The sequence below is a fragment of the Alternaria viburni genome, assembly GCF_023758015.1.
Source record: "Alternaria viburni strain BMP 2772 chromosome Unknown scaffold_8, whole genome shotgun sequence".
NCBI lineage: Eukaryota > Fungi > Ascomycota > Dothideomycetes > Pleosporales > Pleosporaceae > Alternaria > Alternaria viburni.
In genome coordinates this window covers 609475-635201 of record NW_026055777.1, presented here as the reverse complement: position 1 = coordinate 635201, position 25727 = coordinate 609475, and the positions used below count along the sequence as shown (strand labels likewise).

Below are 25727 nucleotides of genomic sequence, written 5' to 3'. Positions count from 1 at the left end.
TGGACGCATCATTCAGCACCGTGCCCAAGGCAGTGCCCTGTCCCGGTTTGGGTTCATCTGGGTCGGAGCTCGTTTGACGTTTTCGCCGACCATCCACTCAGGAACTGCGTTCTGCTGATCTCCGGCATCACTGAGGAGACCCGGTACTACCGTCAGCCGTCGATAACGTCAACATGAAGGCACCTTATTGAGGCACAGTTGACTGCGGCGCAATGTGAGCAGTGTTCTTGGTCATGGAAAACGTGTTGTACATTCTTCAAGATGCAAGAACACCTATACACCGCAGAAAGGAGACTGAATGAGAAAAAGCATACTATGCGTTGAGAATAGCAAACGTTAGATCTGCGGAAAGATCGCTCGCGTACCACGGGTGCGGTAGGTATCCACTCACCGCAGAAGCCGGTAGCCCCAATCCAGTGAGGCCTTGTGCTGCCACATCTAGGCACGGCTGCGGATAGGCCGGGCACGTCGTATGGAACGACCGTCCACCCAATTGGATTGGACATGGTATGGTTATTGCATAGTCGTCATCTAGTTTGCTTATCTGGGTCAGCCGCTGCTCTGCTCTAAGCGATGCATACTACCGTTTAGACTGCATCAGTCGCGTGGCAGTAGAACCTGATATACACCACCTCGTTCCCGCCTCCCAGGTGGAGCTTTTTGGTTCTCTCCAACCTCCTCTGCAGCAAACGTTTCATACGTCCAACATCAAACGGGCAAAGATGTCGCAGCAAGGAACCCAAGGACCTCCAGTGAGTGATGTCAATTCCAGCCTCCTCCTACGCGCAACTAACCATGGTCAGTCTGGAGCTTCTGGGCAAGCCAGTCGAGGCCCTCCATATGCGCCCCTCAATGCCGGCCTGGGTGGAACCCCTGCCATTGTGCCTGACGTACCTCTCGCCATTGTCTTTCTCATACTCTACCTGATCTTTGGCGTTATCCACATCAAGATCTTCAAGGGTAACAAGCATCGCGGGCACAAGTTCATCTTCAATGGCGCTATACTCGGTAAGTCCTTTCAGTCCTATTGACTAGTATGCACACGGCTAACACATTGCAGGTCTTTGCAAGATCAGAATCATCACCATGTCCCTGCGGATAGCATGGGCCAACTATCCCAGGAACATCGGACTCGCCATCGCGGCCAACATCTTCGTCTACATCGGTACCATCATCTTGTACGGAGTGAACTGGTTCTTTGTCCAACGTATTGTCCGCTCCCAGCATGCGCGCCTAGGATGGTCAACGCCGTACCGCATCTTTCACCGAGGCGGACTGGTTCTGTTGGTAGCCACTCTACTTATGCTCATCATAAGCCAGATCTGGCAGTTCTTCACACGCGACCAAAGCAAGCTTACTGCTTTCCACGACCTATTCGTCCTCGCTCAGACATATTTTACGATATTCTGCTTTGCGCCAGCTATCCTAGTAGGCATCTCGCTCCTCGTTCCTAGGACAGAAGTCGAGAAGTTTGGCGCTGGTCGTCTGAGGTACAACATCATCATCCTCCTCATATCGGTGTCTGTTCTCTCCATCGGGCAGATCTTCCGCTGCGTTCTGGCCTGGATTCCAGGAACCCCCTTGATTGATGTACAGCGCGACGTCATCAAGCTGCCGTGGTACCTGACCAAGGGAAGCTTCTACTGCTTCAATTTTGTCACTGAGATCCTCGTCATCATCATGTTTGCAGTGGTTCGCGTCGACCTACGTTTCTACGTGCCAAATGGGGCCAGGAAGTCAGGTGACTATTCCAGGAGCCGCGTTGACTTGCACGACGAGAACGAGAAGAATCTTACCGTACCCCCGCCCACTCTGGCTCACCCGATGGCCCACCCCAACGACTCAAGTCAAACGCTACACAGATACCAGTCTTCCGTGTTCGAAGACACCCAGACACTGGCTGATTCACTACAATACCCTCATTCGACTCTAGAAGTAGACAACACAGGTAGCTGGAAGGTCAAGCGTCTCTCGGGCGACTCATCGAGAAGCCGCCACACTACCATTTCTTTCGCAGCCTCATCTAAGACAACACTAAATGACAAGGCTTCGCGCCCCGATATCAATGTGCCGCCAGTTCCAGAACTGCCTGCTGAATGGCCATTGCCAGCTTCCACGCCACCGCCGGGTGCAAGTTCTGTTCTGGAGCATACAAATCCGCCATCGCGTCGGGGCACCCCGCAACAACAGACATACGAGCTTGAACATCACCAATTGAATGAGTTCGATGTAGGCGATGCGGTTACCGACGCATTGGCCAGGCTGGAATCAAACAGTGACAGACGTAGAGCCAACCCTTCGACCCCACCTCCGAGATCTCATCGCAAAACGCCAGTACCGGTTTACACTCCTACTATGCCATCTAAAAGTGGAAGTGTTTCGCCATCCCGAAAGACCAGGAAGCGCGTTAGTTTCCCGCAGACAGAGGTCATCCGCAGCCGCGCAAACAGCGCCAATTCTCAGGGTGCAAGAACCCCTGCTATCGAAGAGATCCCCGAACTCCCGATCCAGAAGCCCTCCGAGTCATCAAGACCAGCTCACCGAACTGGACCGACAAGAACTCCTAGTCTCGAAATTATCTCCTTGTTGAACCACATGAGTGGCGATTCCACTCGCATCCGAGACGCATCACTCCAGCGAACACGCGCCACCTCAGTCGCGGGATCGGACGAACCTAAGACTCCTGCTTCTTGCGATCTTACTCGACAGACAAGCTCAAAGTACAGTAATGATAATAGCAGCGCAACAAGCTCCGAAGTGCGAGAGAAAGAACTCGCGAGGGAGGAATTCCGTCGCTTCAGCTCAGAGGCACCGCACAGATAGGGTTCGTCTCTTTGAGCAATACCCACGAACTCACGACTTTCCTTAATCTTTAATGGCTTGACCATCATACATTCTTGTTTTGACCGGCGTCTGCAGCATCTCGTACCTATGGTACACTACGCGCATATTGGTCCACATATCGTCCCACTCTCTGGACGCTTCCCTTATTGTACATACTTACAACTCAATCCTGAGTATCTCCTATACAATTATCTTAGGCGTTTAGTGCTATTAAATTGAATTTATCATGCTGGTCGCCTAACGGCACGGCGCATCACACATATCCGCTCCGGTTCTTTGTCTCCACCCGATATTTCAGGCAGCAACATTCTTGCAACCACCATTCGTTCATAACGCTAAATACAGTCCGCAGACGATTTGAGTATCGCACGTATACAGAATCATGTAGGACGTTGTAGCGGAACGGAGATGGAGTCTTCATCCGGTGCGTTCACATTGAAGTGAGTAGATATGTATAAAGTAGCTGAAGGCAGTGAGCAACCTTCCGTATCACCAAACAGCATCACAGTTTGAGTTCCATCTCAACCTTCACAGTTCAGCAACAATGTCTTCAACCCAAACCCCCATCCGCGTCGGCGTCCTTTACGAAGGAACACAAATGACAGACCTCGCCGGCCTCGACCTCCTCGGCAACCTCACGCCCCAAACCATCAACCTGATCATAGCCATGAACCCACAATTCGCCTCGATGGCACCCCATGCCATCCCCATGACCTTCCTCTACATATCCTCTACCATGGAGCCCGCCCACGTAACCCCAGACATGTACGTGCGACCCACGCATACCTACGCAACCGCGCCGCGTGACCTCGATATCCTGCTCCTCGGCGGCCCGAACCCCGCGACTGTTCACGAAGAGAGTCTGGTGTTCCTGAAAGAGGCGAGCAAGCAGACGAAAGTCATTCTTACCACGTGCACGGGCGGTATGTGGTTGGCGAGGAGTGGGGTGTTGGAGGGGAAGAAGGCTACTACGAACAGGGTCATGTTGGGAATGGCGCAGAAGATGTTCCCGGGCACGGAGTGGGTGGATCGTAGGTGGGTTGTTGATGAGGGGTGGTTTGATGGCGCGGAGATTTGGACCGCTGGGGGCGCGGGGTGTGGTGAGTTCCTTTCTCTTTGATGAGGAAGTTGGGTTGAGATGTATTGGTGCTGACTTCAATGCAGGTATTGATATGTTCATTGAGTATACGTACCAGAACTTCGACAAGAAGATGGTGGAGTTTGGATGCGTGGGATTGGATTTCGACTTTGAAGGGCGTAGCGAGTTTTACAAAGGAGCGCTGCCTGATATGATCATGGCCTGAATGAGTATTGCAGAAGGACATGTCAGCTTCATATAAGCTTTTGAATGAATATATGTAGCAGTTTGAGTTCCATCATGCCCTGATTATGAGATCGATGGACGACATCGTAAGCTTCCACGCTCGATTTGAACAGAGAGACCAGACATATTCCCATGGCTTTGATGATTTTTTGTTGAAAAGAAGAAGGGTTGGAATTTATGCGAGGAGAAAGAATCAGAAAGCCAGATTGGAATTTATACATTTCTTGATGCACCCCACAGCACTACAGCGACACGTCCTTCGCTTTCCTCACTTTTCATACATGGCGATCATTATGTCAACATGCATGACTTTTTGTTCTCATTGTCTGCCACAGTCGCATTCCAAATATCACAGCAGAATTCCACCTTTGGCTTTTATTACAAATCAGGTAACAGATGTGTAGAAGCTACTGGTGTATAAGCCATTGAGATGATGAAGAGGCCCAAGAAGGCCTATGTAGGCTGTGGTGGACAGTTTTGAGAAAGCCTGAAGGCACACCATCAATTCACATGGACACCATTTGAGAGGCAGACGCTGAAGTCCACACGGAGAAGGACATCCATGTCATTCTCTTCGATGTAATTTGGAGGAATCCCGGCGCAATGCATACGTCGTCATCGAGTAGTTTCTGGTGATGAAGATGAAATGGTAAATTGTAGAAGACTTCCCAGCCATGAAAGTGCAGATGACATATTTTGCACTCCAGCCAAACCTCCTAGCAGTCCATGATTTACTGTAAGACTGTTCTCTGGTAAAGTCAGTCCACCAAGAACCCAAACTCATGTCCATTTTGGGATACGTTTTTGGAAGCACAACTTCAGTCAATGGGTACAGCAGTCGCAACTACAGCCACCAACATCCGATTTTTCGAAATTCGTTTCGGGATAATATCTGATGTACAAAGTCGACAGCGACCAACATGAGGAACAACCGCACAGTTTTCTAGAGCAGAAGCAAGGACAAATGTTTCTCTCCTTGGATATTTGCTGATCATACAAGAGTAACATTAAACAAATCAGGCAAATCCATGAGATTTGCTGCTAGGGTTTTGAGACAATGCTGACACCGAGAAACTCCATATGACCATCGGGTGTTTTTTTTGTTAATTTTTGGAGAAAGTCCGAGCAATCAGAGTGATAAAGAGATGAAGTAGAAGGGCATAGAGATAGTTTAAATACTTCCTAGCGCACTGGCAGATGCTGTGCAACGCCGTCATGGTGGTCATCACCATATTGCTTGCAAGTGGTTATGAAGACGCTTGGCACATGCGTGCTATGGTACAACATGTTCGGCTTCATTAGCATTCTCCATTTTCCCATACTATGTACTTGGTATACGAGCGTGCAATATCCATGTCCATCTAGTCGTACAAGGACTTCCAACTCAAAACAGGCGCCGCATCTCCCTTTCCCACTAACATTACTTTGCCGCTGTTACCACACCCTCGTATTCTCGACTCGCTATGTAATCCAGGGTGCGCTGGAAGTGTTTCCTTGGGTTCTCGAGCGAAGAAGCGTTTTCGTTGGATTGTAGGTTGGAGTGAATGAGCTCGATGAGACCGTTGAGGTATTTGGTCGTGACCTAGTAATCGTTAGAAAAGCTTCGGAGTTTGCAAGATGGCAACTTACAGCATCGTTTTCTTGGTCGAAGTAGTAGACGTATCTGTTCAAAATCTCGACAAAGAGCTCGACTGAGACCGCGGCATCCATGCATGCGTCGGCCACACGGAGAGCACGTTGTAAGCACTCAAGCACTCGCTTGCCGTCGCGGTACAGCTGTACTAGTCAGTACTGGTTTCTTGAAAGTCGGGTTGGGTTCACTCACGTTCTTCGGGTCCTCCTCGCCTAATGCCCTGATCTCAGTCGCCCACCACAGGTGACTTGCGAGGTACACTGCGCGACACTGATCCGGCTTCTTGAGCAGCTTGCTTCCATGTAACGCGCACTTCGTGATCAGGGTATCGTAATTCTCCTTGCCGAAATTCCTCGTTGTGTGTAGGCCACTCGCAATGACACACACAGCCTGGAACTGCGCTCTTGAGTCGCTGATGGCCTCCTCGTATATCGTAAACGCCTGCGCGAAGAACTCGTACGCGACCTCTTCGAAACCGTTCTGATCTGCGACTTGACCACAGGCGATGAAGAGGCGGAGGGATAGGTCTGCGGAGCCAGTAACGCGGGTGTAGAGTGTCGACAGTGTGCTGTGCATGAACTTGTAGAGAGCGGATGATTGTGATTGCCAGTTGTCTTCGAAGTGTTCGCGCTTCTTGTACTGCCGTGCGAGCTTGAGTGATGCTGTGATGATGGCGGGCGATGTGTACTTGACGCGCTCGTTGCCTTCGGCGAAGGACTTGCGTGCGGCTTGAAGGAGCTATAGGAGTTATTAGTACGTACTATAGTCTGCATGTTAATTGAACTCACCTTGAATTGGATATCGTTGTCCTTGCCGCGAATAAGGTGTACTATCCGCGCGAGCCATCCCTGCTCTTCTATCGTCTCTTCCGTCTCCTGTGCCCGTCTTTGAATCGGTCCTCCTGGGTATCCCTGCGCCTGCTGGATGCCTTCCCGAATGAGAACCTTCAAGATCTCCAGCACACTCTCGAGGTTCTCCACAGATGCGATGTAGGTCTGATTCCGCATCAGACTTCTTGCGACTTCGCCGGCCACGGCTCTCCGAGTCGGGTATGGTTGTGAATGTAGCAGAGGGATGAAGTTGGGTAATGCGAGCGCGGTAAAGAGAGAGATGTAGGTCTTGATCGGCGAAAGGAGGAGGCTGAGGATCTGGCTTTGGGTTGCTTGCGAGTGCAGGTCGGCGCTGTTGGCGTATTCGGCGACCTTTTGATTCGCAAACGTCAGGACTTGGTCGATGTAGTCGAGTCTTTCGGGGTAGATGTTCCTATGGATGTTAGTATCGTCGCTATTTTAGGAAGTATGCTGGGACGTACAAGGCGAGATTTGCTAGCGACACCAATAGTCCGATCGTGTCTTGTATTGGTAGCCGCTGCATCTTGACCAGCGTCTGCACCTGCTCATGGAAGATCTCGAACAGCTTGACATTGTTCGGTATGCCGCGTCTCTTCTCGATATCGCCATCTGTCTCGGTCGCTGGGGTCTCGTCGTTCTCGGCGGAGGTCTCTGCGGGTTTCGATGCCTCTTCGGAGTCTTCTTCGGTGCTTGGTTGCGTCTCTGAGGGTTCCTCTGCGTCTCCGTTCTGCTGCGCTTGCGCTGATTCGGGTTCGGCGGCCTTTTTTTCCTTCGCTATCCGCATTTGCTCCATGAGTTGTGCTATTGACTCCTCTTCCGTCTTCTTGCGCTGCTCTGGGCTTTCCGACTCGGCTTCTCTTTGCGCGTACGACGACAATCGGTCCATGAGGCCGACTACGATGGCTTTGACATTTACGTGTGGATTCAGGCGTGCGACGGCGGAGAGGAACTGGTCGAGCGTGTGCAGGTGGAATTCGTCCGGGAAGACCTGGGTGACAACTGCTGCGGGTTAGTGATATCCAGAGGTCGGCAATCGGATACATACCCTCGAGGAGGTATTCCTGGGCCAAAACATCGCGACATTGCACAATCTGTTCCAGCAGCGGGTTGAGGATCTTCTTGTAGTTGTCCAAGTCGACCAGCTGGCTCAGCCTCACCAAGTTGCTGCCCACAAGGAGCTGCAGTTCCTGGCGCTCCTTGGTCCGCTGCTCGCGCTCCCTGGAATGGCCCTGGTGCTGCAGGCGCACCCACAGCTTGTTCATCTCGACAAAGTTGGTCAGGATGAAGCTGATGGAGTCCTGGAGATTGCCCTCGGGCCCCTCGCTGTCGCCCGACGGAAGGCAGTCGCGAGCCTGGCCGGCCAGATAGTAGCGCAGGAAGAGGCCGCGGATGGGGTGCTGGACGCCGCGACTCATCTCCATCATGTCCTTCATGATCTCCTTGACGGGGGCATCCTCAATGGCCATGTAGACGGTGCCGACGGTGACCATGAGGTACAGGCGCGGGATGATGTTGCCGGCATACTGGACGAGTTCGTAGAGGTCGGCGAGGTGGTTGACGGGGTGGTTCTCGCGCAGGTAGACGGAGAGATGGCGCAGGGCATCGAAGACGGCCATGTACAGCTCGTAGTACTGCTTGGGGCCGAGGCTGCTGGTGCGCAGTTCCGACACGAGGGTCGAGCTATCATGGGGGTCATTAGCACACACAAAACATCACCAGAGGGGCCCTCGGAGCTTAGAGTATGGCGGCGCGTACCTGCACTTGAGCGCATCCATCAGCTTGCCCGGCGTCTCGAGGCAGCGCCGCATGAGCATCGTCTGCTGGCGCACCACGGCCAGGGCATCTTCGAGCAGCCGGGCCTGGTCTTCTACGGGGGGCGGCGACGCCATTGTGAGCGAGAGAGGCGGATCGTCCGGGGGTGTGGAGAGCTCGTCGTGGATACGCACCGCCGCCTTGGGTGTAACCGTTCGCCAAGCACGCAGGGATGCAAGCTCCCCTTCGACCTGCGTCATCAGCCTTCACACCATCATCCACCATCACTCGGCCAGGTCAGAACTTGGGCTTGTGCATGCGTCTATTATTAAATCTATTGGTACATCGGCATTCGTCCCACAGACGTGTCTAATCTTCATAATATAACTCCTCGCCGTACTAGGCTGGCTTCCGGCCATTAATCGTATATCGTAAAACACAGGGAGAAAGGAACAGGCGGGTCGAGCCAGTCTGCCGCCAAAGCAAAAACACCAAAGAAGCCTGGACCGCAGACATCACGCAGCTAGCTATGGCGCCGCGGTGACAGCTGCAGCGGCTTCGAACGTCTTAACGCGGTAATGCGTGTGCCACATGCCATCATCGTAGTACTCCGTGGGGCCATTGTCTGGCGATAGCGTGACCGTGACGAAGATTGGCTTCGGCGTCTCAACTGGCGTTGAGATGCTGCTGGAAGACAGGCCTGAGATCGTCGGTGTTGCAGTTGATGTTGGCGAGGGAACCGATGGGCTAGGAGTTGATGTAGTTTTGACCGATGATGTTGATGTAGGTGTTGGCGTAGGAGTAGACGAGACTGGTGTGGGTGTTGACGATGACGACGACGACTCCAACATACTGCTCGAGCTGCAGCTAGATGTCGACGCGGGCGCCGGTTGAGGCTCGACAACAGTCGCAGTGACTTCTTGGGTGACAGTCTGTGCCGGTCCGACGACTTCGACCGTCTTCGTCGTTTTGATCACCGAAGTGGCTGTTGCGACCGGGGTTGAGGCGTCTCCACCGACATTGACAACCGAATAGCTCTTGTTGCGTGGGACAATCTCACGGGGCTTCGACGAGTCCAAAGGCCGTCCGGTAGCCAGTGTCGAGAAAAAAGCGGCCAGTGCCAGAGTCTGAGCGTTGAGAAGCATGGTATCGAAAGGATTGGGATGGTTTATTGACTGCGCCGTTGATAGTCGTGTACACGTGTTGAGCACGGCTTCGGTGTGGGTATGCGCTGGCAGAGCACAGTGTGGGAATCACGATGTAGGTATCCGTTTATTAGATCCATAGCTGCTGTCGTGCTGCGCAATTTCTCGAGGGCTGGAAATGTGGTGGTTGGGTGATGGCTGGTCGTGCACGGACCACGGCTCCCGCGACGCGAAGCTGGCAGACGCGACAGGCTGGACTCATCCAAACTCTTGACCGTCAAAAACTTGGAACTTTGCGACCCATGTAGCATGTTGTTATCTGTCGCATCACATGTCAATGTCGGGTAATCGATACAATTATAACGTTAATTAGTTCAGCGCTGTCCAAAGGCCCCGTTCCCCGGCATCTCCTGCGGCGGCCTCTGGTTCAGCGCCATTTCCTGAGGATCCCGCGTTCCCTGCGCTTCAACCATTGGACCACCCTGGAACTGGTTCCCATACGGATTCGCGTTCATCTCTTGGTAGTGTTGTGACTGGTAATGAGGCTGCTTGTCCTGAGCCTCGACCTCACTCCTGTATACCATGCCGTCCACTTCCTGGCCCTGCCTCATCCAGGACTGCGGCGGATCCGTCCGTTGCATCCTCGGTTGCATCAGAGCCGATTGTATTTGCGCCTGCTGGTTGATCTGTCGCGAGCGTTTCTTGCTATGTCGTCGGAAAGCCCAAAAACCCAGGCCGGCGAAGAGAAGAAACAGTCCTACTCCGACACCCACACCAATGCCGATCATCCTCTGTTGCGCGTCGACGGCTTTGTCTGATTTGATGTCAGTCAAATTAAACGGCTGCAAATTCGGATTTCGGACTCACCGAAGGTGTCTTTCATATCATCTCGGCTGGCATCTGGCGTCATATTAGAGACTCAAATGTGTGAGGGAGGCAGGCATACTGACCGAACTCGCTACTTGGATTAGACATACAGACTAAGCTTCCGGATGAGTCTCTTTCGCAATCTGAAATCGATACTGAAGTTGGGAAGGACATGAAGATGGGATGGGTATAATCCCTTGATATACAGTTCTGCTCTAACGTATACTTTATTGATCCTGTGTCAAGGAAAGGCAGTAAGCACTAACTATGTATGCGAGACGATCTACTCGTTCTACTTATATCACAGCACAGTGATGGCAATTCAGGGCTATGTCCACCCTTCTCTCGTTGGAGTAGCACAGAGCTAACTCCTTCAGGAAAAGTGCATGCACGCGAGGAACCGCCCCGCCAACCGGTAAGGCTGATTGGCAGACTCACAAGATGCGGAGCACGCTCAGCCTCGTCACGTCGGACGCCTAACCTGACAGGAAGATCTATATCCTCTTTGGGGTGCGCTGCAACGATGGCTTTCAGGATTGTCGCCCAGCACTACGGTAAACTCGGATCCATCCTTACCATATATCACTGCTCACTTCGCGTGTTCCGATGGTCATGCACGGTGGCAACAGCGGTGGAGGAGCGACTGGGAAACGTGCTTCATTTAATACTGTTAGCAAACGTCTCAGACAAGACATTCAGACCCCACGGAATTCTGGCAAATCCTCATCTCGCACCCGTACCTGTCGCACATGACCTTCACCTTTAGCCTCTTTAGCCTCTTCAGCCGAGAAGTCTCGTGGTTCAGCCTCGTTCAAAGCCCTTGTTTTCACACTCTTGCTGAACTTCTTGCTCCACCACCGCGCAATGCCTCGTCCTTCACGCTCCACTGTTGCTCTTCCCTGTCCGTCCGATTCTGCCTTGTATCCACCTATCGGAACATCGCGTTCAGTAACAACAAGGTCGCTTGCGGATGACTGATGAGTAGAGCTGCGTCTTCCAAGTAGGAAGGCGGCGACTGCGATGAGAAGAACCCCAAGTATGGCTCCGATGCTGATGCCGGCGATTGCCCCGCTCGATAAGCCTGTGTTGGGAGAGGTTGAAGCTGGCGCAATGGTGTTTGGTGGTGGAAGTGCGGATGAGGAAGGTGTCACTGAAGATTGTGTAGCTGGGATTGTTATTGCAACGGATGTTGAAGAGGAAGCATAGGATGAGGAAGGGAAGACAACGGTGATCGGGAAGGTCCCTAGAGTCGAGCTGGACCTTTGCGGCGTGACAGGCGACACCGGAGGCGTTGTAGGAAACGGCACAACCGCTGGGGGAAGCGTCGTGATGAATGCGGAGACAAAGAGGGACATATTCTTGTAATGTAGGGATCTGGAGCTACGTTTGCGAAACGCGCGCAGTAAACAAGATACCGACGAGTCTGAAGTTGCCTCGTCAATTCACACGATAATAACGGACGAGGAGATAAGGAGACCGGCAAGGGGGAACTCGAGAAGATAATCATACCTCCCTCGGACGGCCCCCACACCACACCAGCCGTTCACTTCAGCCAACTACTACACTTCTTCCTATAATTGGCGCCTGTTCTCATAATAGCGATAAAACCTCAGCGTTTGGATAGCCAGGGACCGGATCTAGTAATACCTAGCGAGGCCTCACCAATGAGTGTGCTTTTTCGGATAAGATGTTGGAAGAATTACTCATCGGGGTTGAGCTTGGCAGCCTGATGTCTTCAGCCTTATGCATCACGGAATACCGCTGGCGGGCGAAAGTCATAGGGGAAAAACGAGATGCCTGTCTTCTGATAGCAGTCATAAGCCTCTACCTACTCAGCCGGCTTCGCCTGTCCGTTCGCCATACTCGGCTTCGGATTTCCCTCAAAGCTCTTCGCATGTTTCCAGCCCGCTTCCAAAGAACTCGCAAAGAGCCGTGTAGTACCCCAGACATCGAATTGCACTGCGATACCTCGCATACCAGTTTGGATAGCCATGGGTATCTGGTCGAGCCCCATCACACCACTAAAGCATCCGTCAGCCGTCTGGCCCAATACGAAGTAACATGCGATATACGTACCCAAAGATAGGCAGATCATACTTGGCAGCCGCCGCATTGAATGTCCCCATGGCTTCGAAGAACTTCGGATCGGGGTTTCCGTTCATGAATGAATGTATGTCCATGCCAGCGTCAATCATGTAATCGCCAGGACCAAACATGAGACCGGAAATGCCCTCTACAGCAGCAATCTCTTCGCAAGCCTCAAGGCCCTTTAGAGATTCGATCTGGGGGATGAGGCAGACGTGGTTGTTGGCCGTTTGAACGTTGTAGGGGTCGTTGGGGTAGAGCGATTGTACCATACCAGGTGTAAATGTCCAAGGGCTGAATGAACGATGGCCTTTGCCGCCTGGGAAGACATATTGTGTCAGAATAGGTGGTGATGGTAAAGATATGAGGGACATACCGCCAAAGTACATTTCCTTAATGAAGTCTCGGACTTCTTGCGCACTCTCTACATGTGGGATGACGATACCGGCGCATCCTGCGTCGAGGGCAGTGGTAAGGCTGAGCTCATCGTGCTTCGGTACACGGCAGATGACCATTGATTTACCCTCGGAATGATGCTGAGCTGCGTGAATGCAACTTTATCGTGAAGGTTAGCATTGGTTTCTTATACACATTCAAGTTCTCAAAGTCTTGTCGCAATTGGATCGAAGAGAACTTACTCGTGCAACGTCAACCTGTTGTACATGCCGTGCTCAACATCCATCCAGATGAAATCCGGCTTGGTGGAGGCAATCAACTTGGTCACAAAGGTGCTTGGGATACCTTGTGCAATGCCCATGAGGGTCTTACTCGCATCTGCCTGGGCGTCTTTAAGTGCTTGTTTGAGGTTTGCAGGTTGCGTGAGCATAGCGGCACGGTAGGGTGCTTTGGCGTGGAGCTCGGGTTGCTCGCTGTACGGCTTGAAGTCTGCCATCTTGGATGATGTGTTCAGCGTAGTGAATGTGGGAGGTATTGGAAGTGCAGTAAGATCGTGAGAGACTCCAAGAGGTTGAAGCTCGTATGTTCTGGTTGAATTGCTGACTTTGATGTGCAAAGAATACTCAGTCTTTATACCTGCTGAGTATATCTCCACATCTTATCATGCGTGAGTAAGCGGTAGTACCGTGTAGTCGCACCCGCATGTTTCGGAGCGGCCATGACTGCTGCCTTGGTAGGGCGAAAAGTCGTCCGGTCTAGATACACAACTGGGCAACGTCGAGGATGACGGTGGCCTCGCCCGGTTAGCGCTTATTACCGAAGACTTCTTGCGCTGACGATGCTATGCGTTAACACAGTGCTAATCCCGCTCCATCATAAGATTGTCGTGAGATGCGCGCTACGGAAAGACCGACGACCTTTCGCACTAGCCTGCACAGGTGCGTACTGCGCAGCGTGTCAACATTGCACGTCTGAACGGATCATAGAGGTTTCGACGAACAACAATGGTCTTCTTTCTTGATGAGTGATTTTGGTTTCTTCATTACTATCGTAAGTGCTGACGCCGAGCAATTGTGGACAGTTGCAATCTACCGTGCTGCATGGAAGCGATCATGCAGGTGTTGTGTAACACATGCAATTCGGCCGAATGATGTCCCGAAACGCAGTGACATAAGTGAACAATCTGCTTTGTATACTACAGAGTGTCCGATAATCGTACTCAAGTAGGATTAGACCGTGGTGTATGGGGCTTTCACGTAGTATCATGACACGCAGCCTTGCGTTACCCAACGGTGATAACAGTTAACTCCGAACATCCATCAAACAGGGTATCGAACTTCCGGCCGTGACGCTCTCGTCTCATCTGAACAATTTTTTTGAAAGGTTATAAGAACATTCCAGGTCTTAACGCCGAAGGTAACCTTGGAATGTAAAATGTCCTCTGACCCGGTCCCACCCGGGCGGTGTAGACGTGTGCGAATGGATAAAGTATTCACAGAAAGGTGTCGTAGAACATTAAATGTAGTGCCGATAAACTCATCTTAACGTTGTGGTATTCGAATAGACTGGCGAGGGATGTACGACTATCGATGGGTGGGCGCATTGACACTCTGGCGACGCTGGCCGAGCAATATATGTGCTTGAATACAAGCTCGGGGATTGAACTGATATCTCTCTTGTCGCTTGCTTGATAGCACCCTTTTCCGCGTCGTCAATCTCTACACTCTTCTTCTCCATCTCTTCTGGTGCCATGAGGCCAGTGTTCTTCTTTTGCTTCATACGCTTTGGTATGTCCAAGATGAGAGACGTAACGACAATGAGGGCTAGCAGGCCTGCTACACCACCGACAGCGATGATGGCGACGACACTGGTGGAAAGACCGCCGAGTTTACCTGACGGTCCTGACATTGTGATCGAAAGATGGTGGTTGGCGTTGGCTGAGGTGTGGTTGACCGATGCTGTAGAGGGCTGTGACAGTGATTGGAAGAGGTTTATATGAATGTACGTCAACGTGGTATGTCGTCCAGCTAATTGCGATAGAGAAAAACGAGTGTGAGCGTATTTGTAGCGCCTGGAGGATGCAGTTACACCTCAACACCATCGCGGCGCTCCAGTCTCCTTATACAAACCAGCACACCACCTTGTCATCCATTTCCCCAAGCAAAGAAGCGAGCAAAGTTTCCCATGTCGAGCCATTCTAGCCTTTCAAGAATCCACATTGTGCTGAAACTTCAGCTGGTGGCTTTCTCATCGAACAAATGCAGCAACGCTACAACTTTCCTGAGGCCAGCAACGCAAGCCACGAGACTTGGCATCATGGGCCTGATGTTTTGTCTCGTCAGCGGATGAGCTTCCGTGCGAGTGAGAATAGTCGAATGTCCCAAGCGGCACTCTTCGCCGCGTGGGCTGATTTGCTTAGGGGTGCTAGGGCTGAACGCTAACGCGATGAGGTGTTTTGGGCTTGATGGCTGTATCGAATTCAGAGCGCCTTTATTTTCACCGGATGAGTGCGCTCGAAGCGAGAGATGTGTTGTGCAGCGCATCGGTTAGCGGCACCTCAGACCGGTACCTGACGAGATCCTTCGTGTTTTCTTTTCTAAAAGCTCTTTTGGTCAATCTGGAAGTTGCATGGCGTCCTGTGGTGGCGTGCTGGCCAGCGCAGCGCTCAGGTATGTGTAGAACAAGGACCCGAACTCAGATGCAAGCGATGACAGAACAGCATGACTGACCAGTGCGTTGTTTTGTCCACGCGCCGATGTTGTTATGAGAAGTTTGTCGGCGCGGCCGAGATGCCGCTGAAGGATTGATGAGTGACAGCTAGCAGCCACTTAGCGTCGTTAGCGCCTGCCTGACTCCACGTTTTTCGGTTGCAGCCGCGGCAGTGTTCAGCTGGGACATGGGCTTCGCTTCACACAGTCACAACGTGGAGATTTGCACCATCATTACTCGCACGTTGACCCTGCTACCAGATCTACGGGCTCCCGGTACTTTTGAGGTTGCTGCTTTCCTCGCCAGGAAAGCGAGCTCGAGCCCATGAGACAACTTTGGAAACTTTCGGCTTCACCTAGCAAGAGATTGCGCCGATAGAGGTTCATACTACTGACATACTATCTCGAAGCCGCTGTCGCACACCAGGACGCGAGACACAATATGCGCCCCCAAACGCTCGGATGCTACTCGATCGTCGATCGTTGGTATCGTTCTCGGAGCTGGCACCCCCGCCTTGCGATTAAACGAAGCGTCATTGTAGTCAGCTTTCCGGCACGTAAGCGATGGGCATACTTCCTCCAGGCCTAGAATCGTGGGATTTTTTCGAAGCATGCCAATGTACGGTGTAAGCCATGCAAGAGACAGGAAACATGTAGCCGTCTTTTTCCAGGTATCGCTCAGAACCGCCACGCTTTTCTTTTCCCACCTGGCCAGGCATTTTCTACCCCGCAATCTCCCCAGCTTCTGCTTACTCCGCAGATGCAAACAGGTAGGAAATAAGAACAAATGATGGCCATGACTGCGGATTCGACATTCTTTATTGTGTACAGCCAGGTCCACCTACGAACATGTCCTGGTAGAAGCGAGACTTTCAATTGCCGAGCTAGAGGCAACAACATGACTGTCTGCTCTAACTCTTTCGGAGAATTATTTCAATGCGAACTTGACAAGAATGAAGGTGTATCACTCCAGCGGGCGCCTCTTTATACCTTGTTGAATCGTGTAGGGGCTACTTCCGCTCAAATCCAGAAATTGAGCCCAGAGAAAGATGTGAGCAAAGGGGAAAGACATGTCTTCCAATATGGCCTGTTTTGGCAGCTCATGACCCAAATCACGAATTGAATCGAAACATTTGACTCCGTATCTGATCATCCAGTGGCACGCGACTGCCAATTCGATATTGTAGCGACCTCGATATCAAACCATGGGCACTTCTAGGGAAGATTTTGGAAAGAGGATTTGGCCTGCTCCATGCTTATTAAGGCGTTTGATCCAGGGAACGAGCCAGCCTATTCAACGTTGTAGAAAAGACGATCTAGCAAGACGGCGAAGATTTTGTACTCAAGTCCGAAGACCGTCATAGGCACGTGGCAAACGTAGTTCCGCTCAAACATGCCGCTTTAGTTTCAGATCTTTATACAAAGGCAGTACGATCAAGTCTCTGGATCATCTGCCAGCGTATCTCGCGTTTTGCTCCAGCTCGTCCGCTCGGGTAGTGCACACTAGGCAACAGATGAGGAACGGCTTTCTCCGAACAAAGTACCTGTACTCCCTCAGTCGAAAGAGCGACAGGATCTCTCTCCATTCTTCTATGCTTGCTATGTTTGAGAGACTGCACATGACGTGTTGGTAAAGATATTTAAGCTTTCCTTGAGAGATAGAGTGAGAAGTATTGAAGTTGTGTATCGCATGAACAGTCATGCATCTGCTCGAAACTTGCTTCGATTCCAAAGCTCACATGTAGGGTACGAGGAAAGCTTTTGGAGGCTTGCGGGACAACAACAGAACCATAACTTTACTATAGTCATCTTTAAGAGAAGAAGCGCCATGCTATGTATTGTGGCTTTTTAGAAAAAGATTCCCGAGGAAACAGACATCCACTTGAGCAGGTAGTTTTTTGGATACCCGGAGACGATGAGTATGATGGTATGAGTTGGGTATCGAGCAGGCAAGCGACTTATATATCACTCACACCAAACTCTATTCCTCTTCGGATGTAGTTCGATATCGTCCTTCAGAACTAACTGCCAGCTTTTACATGAAGCATTGAACACTTGTAAACACTGCGACATGCAACGAAGACCATAGACTCAGAAGCTCAGTGTTTTGAAGTCTGCATCACACTTCCCATCGGTTTTTCGAGAATATGCAGAGGCATCCATAAACCGGAGGAGGTATTTCAATTCGCTTTTGAGCAACGGTATGCGATGGGAGATAACCGATGGAGTGTATACGGTATCTGACATTTCAGACCGCGAAGAAGAGCGAGAGGGTAGACATGAGTATCGGGTTGCGCTTTTTTGGAAATGGTAGATGGTGAACTCATCACTCTGTCGCATGTACTTTTGATGCTTTGACACTTTCAAGACCAGCGACACAGTCGGCAGTCATATTAGAATCCGGCATGAACTTCATTCCAATTCAAATAAAAATAAAAATCAGAGAGGCCCGAGTCTATGCACTGGTAGGATTGCAGATCTTTTAGGGAATCACACAACCATCCATGTACGACTGCTTGAAACAAAAGAAGAAGGACATCGGTACGTGGCACTCTGTTTTTTAGGCACGCACAGAAGAACAGACCGACGCCTAGGCCGCCTTTTGAGATATTGAGAGCGTGGATAAGAAGCCATCATATAGAGTACGGTGAATGTTTTTGGAAAGCAGCAGAATTCTCACCGACACCTGGGCATCATCCAAGCGAGTGGCATTTTGTTATGTTCATAAGGATGGCGAAATAAGGGAGGACGATAATTGAAGCAGAAGAGCACAGAGAATAGACTTTATATAGACGTGGACAGAGTCAGGCTAGCACAAGCACGTGAAAAAGTGGCCCAACAAACAGCCTCTTAGCTAGCGATGATGACGAAGGTCACCAAACAGAGATAAATATGACACCCATATGAGAAAGCCGAGGCCCGGCACTAGATACGAGATATATCCCCGACCCAGTAATGTTATGCAGCCAGTCTTTCGCTACGCCCAAACACCGCGGAAATGCAACTTTGCTGTACATATACACACATATCTTAGCCGAGCCGGTCGCTCGCGCGGTTCAATATATCCGCCGTCTTCTTGATGGCTTTGGATGCAGCATCCCAGTCTTTCTTCTCGATTGCTTCACGTGCGAAAGGGAAGACGCTGGCTTCGAGGCCGTTGTTGAGGTCGGGGGCGAATACGACGTGTTTGTATTGATCGCGGTTGGGCAACTGTCTGTGTGTTAGTTACTGATAACCATATTTATGGCGGAGGCGAGAAACTTACACCATGCGGCCCCTTGTCGTCCTTTCCCCTCGCGAGATCAAGCAAGTCTGTTTCGAAACCTGCGATCCTCCCATTGTGGCCTACCCTTTGTATTGTGACACCGCTACTTTCGAAGCCACCAGTGGCATAGACTTGGTTATACCAGCTTTGTTCCCACCGACCGAACGTCTCTGCTTTCTTCTTGAACATGCTCAGACTGTCGACTAGAGGTTGGAACATCTCAATGTCGTACTCGCCACCACCGCTTTTCTTCTCGGTCCAGTCCAACAACTGCTGGCCTTCTTCCTGCAGAGCGCGGGCGTAGTCATCAATCTTCATAGGAATGATGGGCTCTTGAGCGAGCTCGAGGATGAGAAGAACCCAGAGTTGGGCGAGCACGGCGTGGTAAGCGAAACCGGGGTCGATGTATTTGCGCATCCAGGAGAGAGTCTCGTAGCAGCTGCGCGCAATGGGGTTTGATTGACCCTCTTTGCTGGTGAAGCCGAAGTCGAGTGAGGAGGTACCAGCAATGGATTGGAAAGCAACGTAGTCGCTTCCAGCAGCTAGGTTACCAATTTTGGAGTCCGAGGTCTCCCACAGCTCCTTCATAGTCTTGTTCTCCCGGGGGTCGGAAAGTCGGTCGAGCACGCGCGTCCAGGCGTGTTGGAAGATCGGAGAGCCTTTGGCCCACAGCTTGTCACCCGTTACACCTACGTCGACATTCAGGTAGGCGATGGCGCTATCTCGAAGGGCTTGTACGTTGGCTTCAACATGCTCGGTAGAGCCGATTCTGTTGTATTCACCAGCGTCCCAGGACGCAAATTCGATTGTGCGGAGCGGTCGCCATCCTTGCGAGCGCAACTCGCCTAGTACACGTACAACTTCGAGCATGACAGCCGTGCCAGAGCCAGGGTCTGCCGCACCGAAACACCAGGAATCGCGGTGGTTGCCGATTATGATCTTGCTAGCCGGATCTTCGCTGCCCTTGAGAGATCCGAAAACATTGGTGATCCGCTGTTGTTCGACCTCATCCTGGTCGTTTTGCAGGAACACCTTTGGCGAAGTCTTTGGATGACCAGAATACCAGTGCTCACCAACATCCGGTACACCACCAATCCATTCATCTGGCAATTGCTCGCCTGAGCCTTTGAGCGACTTGAGCAGCTTCTGCGCATCCTTCCACGAGAGCGGTAGACTTGGGATTTTTGGCAAGGCCGGGTTCTTGTCTCGGGGCATGCGCTCCACCTTCTTGAAGCTCGGCAGTCCAGGCGTGAGCACATCCCCCATAATCATATTTGTCTGTCCGACGGATCCTCGCTGCACGCTGTCTCCAGGCCGCCACTTGCCATCTGGCCAGGGATTCCCCTTCTTGAAGCCGTCATCTGCTGGGTCCGAGTATACCAAGACTCCCACAACCCCAGCATCTTGCGCAGCCTTGATCTTCATGGATAGATCTGGCTGTGTTCCGTAATATCGGCAGAGCGCAATCGCTCCTTGTACGTCCACCCCGCTATCCCATAATCGCTTGAAGTCTTTCTTGTCGCAGTAGTTGACATATATCAAGGGCCCGGTGGCGTTTCCTGTCGCAGATAGGCCATGGTAGGCGGGCGTTTGCGCTTTGGCAGGATTGAAGACGGACGGCTCTTCGAGTTTGGCCTCCCACTTCTTATCCTGTGGCTCGACGATGGCGACCCTCCGTCCGCCCTTCTTCGCATAGTTCATGTATACGTAGTACCTGCTGAAGTTAGCGTGATCCTTTGTGGCGTCTCACAATGTGTAACGTACTCGTCGTGGGTATATGTGTCCATGTGCGCATCCTTGAACTTGCCCTCGATCCACTGCCCCAGCACATAACTCCCCTCAGTGCCCCCTATGTGGTCGTAGCTTGTAATGTATTCCAGATTCTTCTCAATTCGCCAGCTCTCGACGCTCTCCATAGCCGTCGAACGCACCCACTCGGGGTTGAATGGCGTGCCGAATCCTCCGCCCATGGGCACCACCTCGCTGACGACCAGCAGGTATACCAGGACGATGATCAGTATGAGACCGAACAGTCGCGCGATAATCGACCATCCCGGCTTATATTCTTCCGGTATCGTCGGTATGTGGTCCGTCATGGCGCTGAAATTGGGACGCCAGCTGGGCCAGGGTATTCGCGGCAGATTCCAACTCGATAGGGAATGTCTGATGCTGTAGAAGCGTTTCGAGAACCTGCCTCTTGATCGATTCCGCCTCGAGCGCCCCTCCTCAGCAGACTCTGGATCTAGAATGTCCATCTCCTCCATGGTCTGGCGCAGGTCCTCGTCCTGGCTCTCTCGCACCGGACTCCCGAGATCCGAGTCGCCATCGTCGTCGACCGACTGTACGGAGGGGGCCTGGTAGTATCCATTGCGCCTGCGCGGATCGGCTTGTATGCGCACATCCGGGCTCAGGAGGCCTTGCCGCTCGGCATCGTCGCTGGTCTCGTTGGGTCCGAGGCGCGCAGGGGCGTTGCGCGAGGAAGTTGCCTCGTCGTATGTGGGGATGGGTGGAGGAGATGGCTCGCGGACGTAGCCATGTTTCTCGTCGCTCATGGCGAGCTAGAACCACGTGAGGGTGTCGTCGTCCACGTGGTGCGCGGTGTCGTGGTAAGGGATGCTCGCTCGCCCGCGGCGAATAGTCCGCAGGAAGCGAATGCTGCGTACGCGTATGCTTTGAAGGGTAATCGGGTAGATGGGCTATCGATTCGGCATGTACATGGTGGACGGGTATAAGGAACGACGACAACTATATCAATACAGGCAAGAAGAAGGCGGACGAGGGGCTGCGTCTTGTCGGATGCAGGTGGCTGATGTGCATCCAGCATCTGGGGATGGCGGAGCGGAACATGGGTGCCGAGACCCTGTCCAAGATCTTGGTAGTTGAAACCATAGCTGTCCATCTTTGCGACTGCATCACCACGGCATGTGTTTGAGCTTGGAAAGAAGTTTGTCAGGTGTCGCACGAGGCTTGCACTTTTCTACATGCCGCGCCCTCCAGTCACCTTGATCGTCTCTCCGTTTACATAGCTGAACAGCGGACTCGCAACCGCCAGCACGGCACTCGCCGCCTCGGTCGCCGTGCCCGGTCTCCTCAGAGGAATGTCCATGTGCTCCTGGCCCTGCCCTGCGCCTGCCTTTTGCGCCTGTGGTATTCCCAGCGCTACCTTCTCGCCGTCGGGCGTGGTGATAAATGCGCCCGCCTCCTTCGCCGCCGTCAACCGTGTCTGGATGTGTCCAAAGGCTACTGTGTTGGAGCGCACGCCGAATTGAGGACCCCATCTGCAGACACGTTAGAGGGAAATACATTCGAGGGAGAGAGGGAAGACGTACTCTTTCGCAATGGTCTTGGTCATGCCGGTCACACCCGCCTTCGCCAGGGCGTAGTTGATTTGTCCAGCATTGCCGTTCACTCCACTTGTGCTGGAGATGTTGATGATATTCCTCGGCTCGCCGTCCTTGACCCTGAAATATGGCGCCGCAGCCCTCACAATCTTGAAAGGCGCTGTCGCGTGCAGGTCGACAATCGTGTGCCATTGCTTGTCCGTCATTTTGTGGATGACGCCATCCCATGTGTAGCCGGCGTTATTCACGATGATGTGGATTTTGCCGCCTCCGAACTCAGCGGCCTTTGCAATAAGCGTCTTGATGTAGGCGTCGTCGAGCACATCGCCTGCGACAGCCAGGGCGCTGCCACCAGACTCGTTGATTTCCGCAGCTACCGATTCTGCCTTCTCTACAACATCATCAGCCCGTGTTTGCATGCAGCGACTGCATTGACTTACTGGCATCTACATCGGCAACCACAACCTTCGCGCCTTCCTTCGCAAACAGTTTCGCAGCCTCGGCGCCGATTCCCTGTCCTGAACCAGTGATAATGGCGGTTTGGCCAGCTAACATACCCTTGGGGTAGTTGAGATGGCCTGCAATCTGATCGATGCGCTTGGAGTAAGACATTGTACTTAAAATACCGCGTTCACTTGGGAGATAAAACAGAGTTTTTAGTCTTCTAGCTGAGAAGACACCTCAAGGTTTATGGGCGCTCCTTCCTGAAATGCGGAGTAACTCAACCGCAACGGCCGACATCATCACTGGCCATGCCGAGGTTCATGCCGTTAGCGCGTTTTGCCAGACGCGCCTTCCTAGGCACCTAGGTTCGGCTGACTCGACTTAAGACACCACACCAAACAACATGTCGCGAAGAAGGATCGGCTGCTGGAGAGGTCAAATATCATTTGATGGGCCTAAGGCTTCCTGCTGTTCTCCAGCCGCACATATGCTTGCTCGATTTCCTCCGAATAGTCCTGCTCAACAGCCTTCCTCTGGACCAACTGCTTCAAGCTGACCTTGAGCGGCTTCTCTTTCTTCGCAATCATGATCGTTTCCCTGGGAATTCTGATCTCACTCAAATCAGCCTTATTGGTGGCAGCAATAACCCCATCATAAAGCTCATCAAGCAACTGCACCTCGCTCTTTCCGTCCAGCACACCTTCCTTTGCCTGAACGATAACATACGGCGCAGGCCGGGCTTCTCCACCTACCAGCACATTTTCGACGTCTGGATGTTGCAAAATACGCCTTTCAATATCCTGCGCATGAAACTTTGCCAGCCAACTCAGCTTCGTCAAGTCGTCTTTGCGGGCAGAAAACGCCCATCGCGTGCGACCGTCAGAGTCCTTGACGGGCCTGTAGAGCTCCTTCGTTTCGATCCGCTCCAGGAAACGATGTGCTGTGTTCCAGAAGGATGTCTGAAAAGGATTGGTACGCCCATCTCCAACCTGCTCCAATATGAGCTCGTGGAGACCGTCCGAGCCTGCGTCCAAAGGCACCATCCTATGACCATTTTCTGGAACAAAGTCATGGGTATACCAGAGCTTTCTATCGGCTGGTCGTAGGCCAATCTGATCTCCATTTTCCGTGGAGCCAATCATCGGGCTCAATCTCGTATGCTGACAAAGGTCGTCCCCAATCGCTCGATCCAAGGGTGCACCCGTGTACACAATGAAGTCCAGTGACTTCAGCATTTGTCGAGTTTCTGGGTCCGCGTAGAGGCTATTGATAGTGAATGGAGGGCATCTGCAGAGGTAGAGGTACGAAGTCAGTATATGTCTCATATGCACTTCGTACAGTCAGAACTTACCTAATGCCTTCAATTCTGTTCATCGACACGATCTTCTTGAACAGGTTAGGAGTCAGGGAAACTTCGTCCCGGGGCGTCATGACGCAGGGACTGTCTAGGAAGAGCGGGCTCAAAACCATCGCATGTAAGCCGGCTATCCATTGCGGTGGACATGGATTGAGAGACGTCTTCCCGATCCAGCTTTCGTACTCAATGCCGCGGGGCCAATGTCTTCGACTCAGTATCGGCACATTCCCTAATCCGCTCCACATGCCATTTGTGTGAAAGATAGGCTTGGGTTCGCCTAAAGAGAAGTGAGCTTATGAGATAACAGATCATTTCAGACAGCTTACCAGTAGTGCCTGATGTATGGATGATGACGATTTCATCCCATTTGGCCTCTCCAAACGTTTTGTCATACGTGTATCGCTTTTGGCCTCCGTTGTCAAGCATCCATTCAAGCGACGGCAAAGCACATAGCTTCAAGCCTGAATCTGCATCGACCAACGGCCCTACGGCATCGTCTTCTGGATAGAGCCATACTTTGCAACTACTCGCTTTAATCAAGCCCGCAAGCCCCTCTTTGGTCACTCGTCCATCGGGAATCAGCAAATACAGAGGCTGTCAGCCGTGAGGTCACACCGAACGATCTGACACTTACTTTCCGTCCATTCTTTACAACAGCTGGTATCAAGATGGCATACCGTGGATCGTTGGGCCCGAAATAAGCAATCGTCTCGCAATCCACCGCTTTACCAAGCCGCTCGTCAAACCAGAAAGCCATCTTATCGATGGCACTTGCGTATTGCTTCCATGTAATCGTTTTGTAACCGCTGTGCAACCAGTCATCCGGCGCATAACGCATGTACATGTTGTTCGGTATCCATTGCGCTTTCTCCTCGATGGCGTGCACGAAGAGCTTACCCTGGCGGTACTCTAAGTTGTTCTCTGCTGTGATAGTCATCTTGAAATGTGAAAATGAGGGCTTGACAAACAAAGGGACGTAGCAAGGCTGCTGTGATAGCCAATGAAAGTTGACCTCTATTGCTCGCCCAATACTGTCTTTATGTACACTTGTTTTTTAATCGTGTCGGCCAGGTATACATGAATTCTCCCGCTGTACGCACGTAAGGAAGCCGCCAGTCTGGCTCAATTCACTATCTGATACATGTCCAAACACTCGCATACTTCATCGATCGGCCCGTTGCCAACAAAGCTCCATGTCTTTCCCCATTCGGCTAGTGCTTAGCTCATCAGCAACACGCGTCTTAGCATACAACCTTAAGTGCCGGCCTGAAGCTTGTATTCAATGGGATATAGTTGCAAGGGTCATGCCGCTCCACGAGAATATCGAACATGGGCAATGAGGCTAGAAGTCAAGCTCCCTGACGCGCCACTCATGCACTAATGTGTCTGGGTGCAAAGCGTATTCAGCGAAGAGACTGAATCCATCAAAACAACATGAAATCATTTTTAGCTAGTGCAGTGGGTGGTTCTAGTGACGGCAATCCGAAGGGCGACTCGCAGCTTATTAATACATTTCTCTCTTTCACATGCCGCACTATGTGTGGCCACGATCCATGCCGCAATTTATGCGAAGGTTTTTAGATAAAAGCTTGTAATGTCTTAGCGACTGATTAGTTATTTGTCGCGGAGGAAAAAGACTAATCTCTAACCTCTGCGGCTAGATCATGTACACACTCCGACATTATTGTTTTCTAATCATATCTGCAGCAAAGCAT

The 25727-nt window shown here is 51.8% G+C and overlaps 11 protein-coding genes across 11 annotated transcripts; 2 read left to right on the top strand and 9 right to left on the bottom strand.

Annotated features, from left to right (window-relative positions):
• Positions 1-722: 722 nt before the first annotated feature.
• Positions 723-2823, top strand: J4E79_004650 (uncharacterized protein; the record flags this gene model as incomplete). Its single annotated transcript, XM_049353533.1, has 3 exons — positions 723-752; positions 804-1008; positions 1061-2823. 3 exons carry the CDS (start codon positions 723-725, stop codon positions 2821-2823), a joined length of 1998 nt encoding a protein of 665 aa, XP_049211981.1.
• A 565-nt stretch (positions 2824-3388) lies between these two features.
• J4E79_004649 (uncharacterized protein) lies at positions 3389-4148 on the top strand (the record flags this gene model as incomplete). The annotated part of the gene is made up of 2 exons (XM_049353532.1): positions 3389-3944; positions 4009-4148. The coding sequence occupies 2 exons, from the start codon at positions 3389-3391 to the stop codon at positions 4146-4148; spliced, it is 696 nt and encodes a 231-aa protein (XP_049211980.1).
• A 1440-nt stretch (positions 4149-5588) lies between these two features.
• On the bottom strand, positions 5589-8541 carry J4E79_004648 (uncharacterized protein; the record flags this gene model as incomplete). Its single annotated transcript, XM_049353531.1, has 7 exons — positions 5589-5750; positions 5798-5944; positions 5994-6539; positions 6590-7064; positions 7114-7651; positions 7698-8332; positions 8408-8541. The coding sequence occupies 7 exons, from the start codon at positions 8539-8541 to the stop codon at positions 5589-5591; spliced, it is 2637 nt and encodes an 878-aa protein (XP_049211979.1).
• Positions 8542-8931: 390 nt separating this feature from the next.
• J4E79_004647 (uncharacterized protein) lies at positions 8932-9549 on the bottom strand (the record flags this gene model as incomplete). The annotated part of the gene is made up of 1 exon (XM_049353530.1): positions 8932-9549. One exon carries the CDS (start codon positions 9547-9549, stop codon positions 8932-8934), a length of 618 nt encoding a protein of 205 aa, XP_049211978.1.
• A 374-nt stretch (positions 9550-9923) lies between these two features.
• J4E79_004646 (uncharacterized protein) lies at positions 9924-10459 on the bottom strand (the record flags this gene model as incomplete). Its single annotated transcript, XM_049353529.1, has 2 exons — positions 9924-10363; positions 10417-10459. The coding sequence occupies 2 exons, from the start codon at positions 10457-10459 to the stop codon at positions 9924-9926; spliced, it is 483 nt and encodes a 160-aa protein (XP_049211977.1).
• Positions 10460-12244: 1785 nt separating this feature from the next.
• J4E79_004645 (uncharacterized protein) lies at positions 12245-13393 on the bottom strand (the record flags this gene model as incomplete). Its single annotated transcript, XM_049353528.1, has 4 exons — positions 12245-12437; positions 12493-12820; positions 12878-13056; positions 13140-13393. The coding sequence occupies 4 exons, from the start codon at positions 13391-13393 to the stop codon at positions 12245-12247; spliced, it is 954 nt and encodes a 317-aa protein (XP_049211976.1).
• Positions 13394-14389: 996 nt separating this feature from the next.
• Positions 14390-14805, bottom strand: J4E79_004644 (uncharacterized protein; the record flags this gene model as incomplete). Its single annotated transcript, XM_049353527.1, has 2 exons — positions 14390-14462; positions 14546-14805. 2 exons carry the CDS (start codon positions 14803-14805, stop codon positions 14390-14392), a joined length of 333 nt encoding a protein of 110 aa, XP_049211975.1.
• A 3830-nt stretch (positions 14806-18635) lies between these two features.
• J4E79_004643 (uncharacterized protein) lies at positions 18636-21422 on the bottom strand (the record flags this gene model as incomplete). The annotated part of the gene is made up of 3 exons (XM_049353526.1): positions 18636-18815; positions 18871-20584; positions 20635-21422. The coding sequence occupies 3 exons, from the start codon at positions 21420-21422 to the stop codon at positions 18636-18638; spliced, it is 2682 nt and encodes an 893-aa protein (XP_049211974.1).
• Positions 21423-21847: 425 nt separating this feature from the next.
• J4E79_004642 (uncharacterized protein) lies at positions 21848-22823 on the bottom strand (the record flags this gene model as incomplete). The annotated part of the gene is made up of 3 exons (XM_049353525.1): positions 21848-22148; positions 22200-22602; positions 22652-22823. The coding sequence occupies 3 exons, from the start codon at positions 22821-22823 to the stop codon at positions 21848-21850; spliced, it is 876 nt and encodes a 291-aa protein (XP_049211973.1).
• A 287-nt stretch (positions 22824-23110) lies between these two features.
• On the bottom strand, positions 23111-24086 carry J4E79_004641 (uncharacterized protein; the record flags this gene model as incomplete). The annotated part of the gene is made up of 2 exons (XM_049353524.1): positions 23111-23918; positions 24007-24086. The coding sequence occupies 2 exons, from the start codon at positions 24084-24086 to the stop codon at positions 23111-23113; spliced, it is 888 nt and encodes a 295-aa protein (XP_049211972.1).
• Positions 24087-24195: 109 nt separating this feature from the next.
• On the bottom strand, positions 24196-24949 carry J4E79_004640 (uncharacterized protein; the record flags this gene model as incomplete). The annotated part of the gene is made up of 2 exons (XM_049353523.1): positions 24196-24606; positions 24647-24949. The coding sequence occupies 2 exons, from the start codon at positions 24947-24949 to the stop codon at positions 24196-24198; spliced, it is 714 nt and encodes a 237-aa protein (XP_049211971.1).
• Between the last annotated feature and the right edge of the window lie 778 nt (positions 24950-25727).